General features: G+C 43.1%; 1 protein-coding gene across 1 annotated transcript; it reads left to right on the top strand.

Moving 5' to 3' along the window:
* The first annotated feature begins 2,487 nt into the window (after positions 1–2,487).
* On the top strand, positions 2,488–8,988 carry ncbp3 (nuclear cap binding subunit 3). The gene is made up of 13 exons (XM_076751290.1): positions 2,488–2,723; positions 3,573–3,638; positions 4,183–4,288; positions 4,431–4,556; positions 4,812–4,937; positions 5,030–5,181; positions 5,268–5,376; positions 5,624–5,723; positions 6,077–6,186; positions 6,389–6,716; positions 7,053–7,201; positions 7,282–7,464; positions 7,748–8,988. Exons 1-13 carry the CDS (start codon positions 2,541–2,543, stop codon positions 8,074–8,076), a joined length of 2,067 nt encoding a protein of 688 aa, XP_076607405.1. The 5' UTR covers positions 2,488–2,540; the 3' UTR covers positions 8,077–8,988.
* The last annotated feature ends 545 nt before the right edge of the window (positions 8,989–9,533 follow it).

The following is a 9,533-nucleotide window of genomic DNA, read 5'->3' as shown; positions in this document are numbered from 1 at the left end:
GCCTACATATCACCATTCATTAATATAAACATATATGTATGCAAATATGCAAAACCTATGCCCTCCAGCATCTTGAAAATGACCATACGAACTATAAGATTACAACAATGAATTAAGCAAATTATTGTCTTTTGTTCTTGGAATGGAATGGAATCAGTTACTTAGTAAAATCTGTACTGCAACCCGGAGAGCATTTTAAATTGGGTGAGAGAAAAAAACGACCATTGGAATTTGAATATATTAAAATGTATAAAAATATTACACAAACCATATGACCTATTAGGCCTACATGTGATAAACATACAGCTACATACATGAATGCAAATGAGCTAAACCTAAAGACCACCAGTGCCTTATGAACTCATATATTTTATAATATAATATTTGTAAGTAATGTGGTAGACAGAGTTTTGCCTAATTTCACTCTGAATGTGTTTTGCCTCTGCTCAAACATTTACAATGAAGAGTTTAAAAACATTCCAATGTTAAGCTCCTAAATGACTAAATGACTACATTCAAGAATTGAATTCAGAGATTTCAGGAAGTCAGAGTTTACATTAAGGGTTGTGTGTGTTTGAGTGACTCGACTTGACTTGATTGATGCATTCTGAAGCCTTTTCAAGGGATGATTGTCTACTAGTGACAGACATATATTATCTTTTTCTGAAAACACCTTCAACTGCTCTCATCTTATTTTCTCTTTATTAAATTAAGGTAAAAGACATTTTGGAATTTAACCATTATAGTCTTCTTAAAGAAAACATTTTAAAAGGAGCCAATAACAAAGTTGTGAGTCCTTTTAAGAGAACTCTCTCTGTGTGTGTGTGTGTGTGTGTGTGTGTGTGTGTGTGTGTGTGTGTGTGCGTGTGTGTGTGCACGCGCGTGCGTGTGTGTTTTCACTCTGATATTTGTCTACCACCTGACAAAAAATGAAAGGCATCTTTTTTTAATTCTAAGTCATGATGTTTACTGAAACTCTGCAGACATGTCTGATAAATGGACTGCACTTTGCATGTCAGGCAATATGGTTCCTTTATTGTTAAGCTCAAAATATATCTGAAATATAAAGTGCTTCTTTTACACTGTGTGATTTTGACAGATAAACAGAGAGCTAACAACATTTCCCATCTCAACAACTTTGAAAGAATTTGTGTATGTGGCAGGTTTTGTTAGCAATGAATCACTCATAACGAGTGAATCATCTCTTATTCAGCATTAACCCTGTCAGTGTTACAGCTGCCACATAAGGCCCCAAAGTAACTGCTTGGATATTATTAGACACAGTAATCAAACACCAGACTGGGTGGAGAAATGTTGCATCACTGTCATCCAATCTAACATGCAGTGATAGAGGAAGTGTTCAGATTTTTAACTGAAGTAAAAATACTAATACCACATTGTGAAAATACTGTATTACAAGTACATTTCCTGAATTGAAACTCTTATTTCAGTAAAAGTATGCAAGTATAATAAGGAAATTGTACTTAAAATATTTAAAGTAAAAGTAGTTGATTTTGGTGGAGCTCATTTTGAACTAGGACTACAACTGATGATTATTTCATTACTGATTAATCTGTTGATTATTTTTTTTCCATGAATTGATTGATTGATCACCAGATATGAAAATAATGTATTATTAAATGTAAGATAAAGTTGGAAATGCATCAACACCTACAACTCAGTAATACAGTGCCATAAATGCACCACTTGTTGGTTGATAATTGGAAATTTTGGTGGAAAAATCTCATGGATTGTGATGAAACGTGGTTCATACATTCATGTTCCCCTCAGGATGAACTGCTTTGATGATTCTTTGACTTGCCATCTAGCGCCATCATCGAGTCAACATTTTAATATGTCTAGTGCTTTGGTTTATTACCAAATACCTGCAAAACTAGTAATAGTCAAATCAGCCTCAGCTGAACATCCTGTTTACTGCTAAGTAGCTAATGTTAGCATGCTAACATGCTAAACTAAGACAGTGAACATGATAAACATTTTACCTGTTAAACATCACCACCACTACCACCAACATATTATCATGCTGATGTTAGCATTTGGTTCAAAGCACTGCTGTACCTAAGTACAGCCTCACAGCGCTGGTGTTTGCTTGCTTGATTTATTATTATTATTATTATTTTTTTTAAAAAAGTCCAAACTGTTAAAGAGAAAACACTGGTTTCCAACAAAACATTTGAAGACGTCACCTTTGAAATAACTATGACAGACATTTTTCACTATTTTCTGATTACATTAATGGTGCAAATAATCGGTTATAAATTACAGATTCTGTAGAGTATTGGATATGTATTTATGCAAAAACATTATCTAAAATACATCAATTCAATTAAATTACACGCAAAAGATGTTAAACACTGAAGACTGACGCAATGAAAACGGAACAATATTCACGAGGGGGCGCTAATATTCCGAAGTAACGTAACCGTCACAACATAGACGAAGAAGAAAGAGGAGGACAGAGAATCATTACCGGGTTACGACAACAACCGCAGCAGCAGCCGTTGTTCGCAGCTACTACCATGGCGGCAGTGCGTAGCTTACGGGTGTCGGTGAAATCAGACAGCGGCTCAGACCGCTCGGAATCAGAGTCTGACTCCGAGTCGGACAGAGATGCCCGCGAAGCCGAGCCGATGGAAGTGGAGGAGGGAGAGCTGGAGGCAGAGGACATATCCGTCAACCGTTCCCTGAAGGAGCTACTGCCGGTAAGTGGTGTCGGGGCAAGGCCTTGTCAGACCGTGGACTGGCGTCTCTTGCGGTCGGCGGAGCCGCGGGAAGACTCGGCGTGTGGTAACTTCGACTCCCGGCTCTTCCTCCGGGAACTAGTTGTTAGCGTGGCCGTTATGGACTAACGATTAAAACATTGGTTAGCTGATTTCAACAAGGTCTAGTCTGAAATTATTGTACTTACTTGTGTAGCAGCTGGGGTTTGCTTGTTTATTTCAGTCACTTGTTGCTGGTAGTTTCTTCGCGTACCGTGTTTGTATGGAGTCATCGTACCACCAAACTCCACTAAGTAGACTTGAAATTAATTTGTTTTACGCAGGTGATTGAAAAATGAATGAATACAGTTGGCTGTTTTGATACATTCACAATCAATGATCATTTCGGTTTGTTCCTAATCACCGATTTCAGATGTATTTATAACTTGTAGAGGTAAGCTAAGTTAGTTCCTTTGTTGTTAACAGTACTCGTCCGATAATCTTCCCACTAACAGTGAACAGACAGCATACAGAACACTGATTGCAGCTGTTGAAGTAAAGCTTTATTTAGGTTAACTTGCCTTATGTTTGACGGATTCTGGTAATCAAGATGGTACTTTGTCAAATCACAATTAAAACGCTCAAACTGTGGGGTTATGAAGTCAATCTCAAGGTCTTAAACGTCTCAAATGCACTTGTTGAACACATTTTAGAGGTGTTAGTATTGTTCATTTTGGCATTCATCAGACTGACAAATTGTTCTGAAAATGCTTTCCAAACAGAAATCAAAACCACTTGAATCCAGAGAAATAGCACTGAGAAATGTTTGTGCTGTTGGATTTTGTTTTGCAGGATACGAGCCGGCGATATGAGAACAAGGCCGGAGCGTTTATCACTGGCATCGATGTCAACTCAAAGGTAACGCACCAGCACTGACAAACACAGACAGTTCTTCATCCACTCTTTACTACCTCCATTAAATTCGTTTGTAACTGACACTTACACTTAAGGATCCTCCAAGTCTCAAAGGCTGAAAATTTGCATTTCACTGAAGTAGGAGATACCTTTTGTCACACTACAAAACTTCAGAAGTGAATGATATCTATATATTACTCGGAGGGTTAGGGTTAGGTCTTTTAAAGGAAGCTCAACCAGCTTTCTTTCAATACTGTGTGGCTATTGCAACTGAACAATGTTAAACTTCCCTCCATGCTGCCTGCACCCAGCTATAGGGCTGTTGCTTGAACTACAGATTGTTGTTTTTTCATTCTTGCTGGAGATTTTTTTTTCTTGTATACATGTAAGCAGGTCTGTAACAGTGATTTTACATGAGACCTTCAGTCCCCCCACACCACATACAAAACAAAAGCTGTAAACATGTTCTTCAGTTTCTTACACGTTCAATTGAGGTGATGAACATACAGGAAGTGATGTCTTAAAAGTATTTTTGTGTTTTTATCAGGAGGCGATTGAGAGAAAAGAGAAGCGAGCGAGACGTTTCCATTTCTGTGGAGAGGAGAGCGTCACTCCGATGACTGTTTTTCTGGATAAAGACATCATGAAGAAAGGTAAGAGATCCAACACTCACCCGACCTGCACACGACCACAGAGTCCGTAAAGTCACAGATTGTTTACGGGTGTTTACAGGACCCTGTTTGTATTGACTGTGGACTCGTTCAACCTGTTGTCTTTTTCTTCTCTGGTGCTCAGCTATCCCCAGACTGCGCATGGAGGCGATCCACGTGACTGGCGTGGACGACATGAGCACGCAGGACGTCTTTGGGTATTTCAAAGAATATCCTCCAGCACACATCGAGTGGATCGATGACACGTCCTGTGAGTAAAACATGTAAACCTGCACACATATGTATGTTTCAGTATCCCTGCAGGGACTCTCCATTGTCCATTTTAGCCAATACTGATCTGTTAAAATTGGCCAGATCAGTTCTGATGCTGAACCTCAGGATCAGCCTGGAGCGTTGTTGTCATGTGTGAATATCAAACTTACAGGAGTTTATGTATGGAGTTTAATCTCAGGACCAGGTAAAGCACAGCTCTTGTGTGTCTGAACATTGCCTTCTTGTTTCGTAGGTAACGTGGTTTGGCTCGATGACAACACATCCGTCCGAGCCCTCATCAACAGCAGCCGGATGCCCGACCCGGATGCTGTTACCACAGAGACAGAGTGCACCGACAAGTCTGACGAGCAGAGAAAAGGTCAGTCTGTGTCCAAAAATACACTCTGCAAGTTCTTACAGGGAAAAAGAACTGAAGTTTTTGAAAGCGAAAGTGTGTTTGGCATCCTGCAGGTCGTCGGGGTCACGGCTCAGACGACGAGGATGATGAAGAGGAAGAGGGCGAGGTCGACGAAGACGAGACGGCGAAGAAGAGCAGCGAGGAGATCGAGGGGAAAGACAGCGACGGAGAGACGGAGGAGAAAAGAAAGGCGACGGGCGGTCAGGTAGAGTTTACTCAAATAACTCCAACACACACTGATCTGGTTTATTGATCACTTCCAAAACCTAAACGGTGATTGGTGTGTCTCAGATTGACGACCTGTCGAGAGCAGAAAGAGAGTCTCTCCTGAGAAACGACCTGCGACCGGCCATCAAACCCTTCAAAGGAAACAAACTCTTCCTGCGGTTCGCCACACAAGGTAAGAGACACACACACACACACACACACACACACACACACACACAAGTTTTTTTAAATAGCCCTTACCTGCAAACCCCCTTCCATCAGGTTTTATTAACACCATTTTGTGTCAAGGATTTAGTGGCATCTAGTGGTGAGGTTGCAGATTGCAACTAACTGAATAGCTGACTAACACGACAAGACAAAGTAATAAAGGTTTGATTAAAACACAAAGACTTTCCCTGATTTTGCGTTTTTGTCTCCAGACGATAAGAAGGAGCTTGGCGCCGCTCGTCGCAGCAGATACTACATGAAGTACGGAAACCCAAACTATGGAGGCATGAAGGGAATCCTCAGCAACTCCTGGTGAGACTCAAACCCCGTTCACTGATTAGTTTACTGAAAGGATTTGTTTCTGGGTTTGATGCCATCCAGGAATAAACTCTGAAAACCAACTGAAATATATGATCATTTTTTTAGTTTGATTTTTTTAGTCAAAAAACACATTTTTTAATATTCATTATAAACCCTGGTGTGTCCAGGTCGCGATCGTAAACAGTCTGATAAGCTCTTAACTCTGTGTGTCACATGATCATCTCCTCATGTCAGCAGATCGTCAGATGATGTCCGCTGTTTTTCACATGTTTTCTCAGCTCTTCCTCTGTAGATCATGTGTAGCATGACCTTAAAAAATGTCTGTTTGTTATCCGTCTCTTCAGGAAGAGGAGGTATCACAACCGACGGATCCAGCGAGACGTCATTAAGAGCAAGAAGCCTCTGATTGGAGACAGCATGGGACACACACCTCCATACACACACCGACATTCCGGTAAAACAAACAGTTCAGTTCAGTTCAGCTCGGTTCAGTTCAGAAAGTCCTTCAGACGCTTTAAAGAGCCGCTGAGCTGAACGTCAACAATGTTTTTGTTTTATTTTTGTTGAAAACATTCACTGTTTTTTTTTAAAAAATGAAATTGTTCATCTAACCAACAGCTTTCAGTCTGACTCCTCCTCTTCTTCTCTCCCCTCAGCTGACCTGGTCAACCTCCCGGAGGAGCCCATTAAGGAGGAAGAGGAGGAAGAGGAGGAGGATGACGGCGACGAGGACATGGACTCGGACGACAGAGTGGTGGAGTACAAAGAGCGAGGCGACCGGGAGAGAGGCGAAAGGGGCGGTGTCTCTCGTTCGCTGGGGGCGGGGCTTCGCAGCCGGGCCGAGCGCTCCCCGTCTCCCTGGTCGGAGTCGGATGAGATGGACTACGACCTGGAGCTGAAGATGATCTCCACACCGTCACCGAAGAAGAGCAAGAAGATGACGATGTATGCTGACGAGCTGGATTCTCACCTGAAGAGCATCCGGTCAGAGTTTCATTCTCACCTGTCCGAGTCTGTAATCTACAGCAGAAATGACAGTATTCACTGGGTCAAGGTCACATTCGTTTAGTTATTTATATTATCAGGAATCTTTGTTATTCACAAAAAATGTGATGCAGCCTTAATGAATAATTCTAGTCCATATTGTCCCGACGGGTTTTCACTTCACCTTCATGTTTAGGACAGTCTGGTCACGAAACTAATTACTTTAACTCGAAGGTCTTAAATGTCATGATTTAACTTGGTGAACTGAGAAAGCATCGACATGTTCTTGTTTTTAAAGTTTATTTATTCATAATTTATTTTTTGTCTGGTGAGCAGGAACAGGATCGGGGGCTCAGGATCACAGAGTAGACCCAAATCCGCATCGCCCACCAAGGTGACGGATGTCCGGCAGCTGCTGGAGGAGAAGAGACAGGGACACTCTCAGCACAGGCAGCCCCCCCCGGTGGCCGCCAGTGGAAAAACAGGTCTGCTGTTAAATCCAAGATATTTGTTTTTCACCTGCTGCTGTGAGAAAGTCCAGAATCTTAACTGACCGTCTTTGCAGATGTACGGCAGCGGTTGGGGAAAAGACGTTACTCTCCAGACAGACGACGCTCCCCTTCCCCCATCTCCCCCAGAGACACGCCTCCAGCGAGAGAACCAATCAGAGACGTGCATCGCAGACTGGGCGTGGCTAGCCAAGACAACAGAGGGCACTTCTCCAATTCACCCAAAGACAGAAAGACAGGTATGGAGGAAACAACCTGCTTCCATCCCCTGTCGTCCTCTTCCTCACTTCTCCTTTTTGACATTTGAGATGGCAAATAAGTCAAATTATCAACAAACCCAGAAAATAAAAGCCAAAAAAAAGTTACTGTTTGTCCCACTGTGGTCACTTTGCTGCAGGTCAGCTGTGCTTCATTTCTCAGGCTGTTTGATTGTCTCAGCGTTTGCAGGAGAAACTGTCCCGCCGTCAAAGGAGCTGTTTGTTGGTTTCTTTTTAACCCCGTCACCTCACTTCCTGTCTGCAGGCGGCCTGTGGAGCAGACTCGGCTCTGCCGACGACGACAGCGGCGCCGGACGTCACAAGCGCAGATCGAGCGGGCGGTCGTCGGGCCTCTTCTCCTCCTCCTCGAGCCACAATGACGATGACTCCGGCGGTAGGAGGAGCCGGGGCGACGGAGAGGAGGAAGAGGAGGTGGAGGAAGAGGACGACTCGACGTTACAGAAGATGTGGGGCGCCATGATCAAACAGAAACAGGAGCGTCTGACCCACAAGATGAAGAAGAGTCGGCTGGACAACCTGCCGTCCCTGCAGATTGAGATCAGCCGCGACAGCAGCGAAGACTCGGACGCCTGAAGCTGAACCAGCGGCGGAGGAAGGAAACGTCAAATCACTCGATTTTCCAAGTACAATAAAATACAGACATGAAGCCGTCAGACCAGACTGCAGATCTGAGGCCAGTGTGGTGGGTTTTCTTTTACTGTTTCTTATTATGTACCTGCGGTCCATGGATGGATTACTGGAGGGGCCCACCAAGCACAGGCTCAGGGGCCCAAAGGGTCAAGTGGCCCCTGTATGAACTGTAAACATTCTTGTTGTCAGTTAAAAGTAGAGATGTTCAACTCAATGAAAAGAGACTCAAAACAACCACAGTGTGACTCAAACGATGCAGCGAAGAAACTTTGATCACCCTCAAATCTCCAAATACAGCGTAGAGTTCACACACTCGGTTAAAATACCGCGAGCTGCTGCATCCAGTCACCCTTTGGCTCATAATCCATCCAGGCTCCTGTTGATAAATATAAAAAGATCTGTGCCGAAAAAAAAGCTTCTCAAATGTGCATAATTTCTCAGTTGTGTCCGTATCAGGATGTAACAGAGCATCATGGGAAACTCACCCCGTGGAACCCAGTCAGATTCTTTCCTCTCACAGCCGCTCTGTAGATCATCAATAAATCATTCCTGTGTTACTGTGGAGGTGTTGGACACTGCCGGCCTCTTCCTTTCATAACTTCACAAACTGTGTGACGTGGCGAGGCCTCGGCGTCCTCTGAGAGCTGAACCCTCAACCCCCGGCGGTCGTATCGATGCCTTGCTCGGGACCAACACTTTGAGCTCTTCATCGTCCGGATGCAGCTCAGCTTCGATGTCAAATCCAGTTCAAAGCTCCATTTACGAAACGTGTGTCTTTACGTCGTCTCGCTGTGATGTTCAGTCTTCCCATTGGACAGCGAGGGGAAGCTGGAGAAAGAGAGAGCAGCCAGTCTGTCTGCAGTTTCCTCTGAGATTTACCAGAAAGAATTACGTCATGTGGTGGTAAATGTAAAGCAACCGGAGACGCCTTCAACTGGTGCTCTTCAGTTAATCAGATGAATTCAAAGCAGGTCAGCTGAACACGTGAAATACAGACCTTTGTCCACAGGCAACATATATGACTAATAAAGTTGCCAATAATTAAATAAGTACTTGAGTTAAATCTGTGCTGCGACTGTTATTTTCATGATTAATCTGCAGGTTATTTTCTGAAAGTTAAAGTCATTTATCAAGTGAAAACAAAGCATGTTTTAGAAATGACAGACCTGTGAGATGAAGTGCTGCTGCTGTCGTCAACTTTGTGAAACATGTCGGAAGTAAAACAAGCTCAGCGTCTTCTGGAGGAAACAAGTTGTACTTCAACCACAAATCTCACAGTCAGATTGGTCCAGATGTGCAGAATGGGTTTTTTTCATAGGATCTCTAGAAGAGTAAGACACTGAAGCATCTGTAATGGACGTTTCTCTCATGTTTAAATGACGGTGTGTTGGTGTGTAGTG

Source organism: Chaetodon auriga, chromosome 15 (assembly GCF_051107435.1).
Source record: "Chaetodon auriga isolate fChaAug3 chromosome 15, fChaAug3.hap1, whole genome shotgun sequence".
In the NCBI taxonomy this organism is placed as follows: domain Eukaryota; kingdom Metazoa; phylum Chordata; class Actinopteri; order Chaetodontiformes; family Chaetodontidae; genus Chaetodon; species Chaetodon auriga.
Note: the sequence above shows the minus strand (reverse complement) of the source record. Positions and strands in the feature narration are given on the sequence as shown.

What these genes read in the sequence shown, in the direction of transcription:
- ncbp3 (XM_076751290.1), top strand. Translation starts at nt 2,541, where the DNA reads ATGGCGGCAGTGCGTAGCTTACGGGTGTCGGTGAAATCAGACAGCGGC. An exon ending in GTCTGACGAGCAGAGAAAAG is followed by an intron (nt 4,938 to 5,029) that starts GTCAGTCTGTGT and finishes GGCATCCTGCAG; the next exon opens with GTCGTCGGGGTCACGGCTCA. An exon ending in GGAATCCTCAGCAACTCCTG is followed by an intron (nt 5,724 to 6,076) that starts GTGAGACTCAAA and finishes CCGTCTCTTCAG; the next exon opens with GAAGAGGAGGTATCACAACC.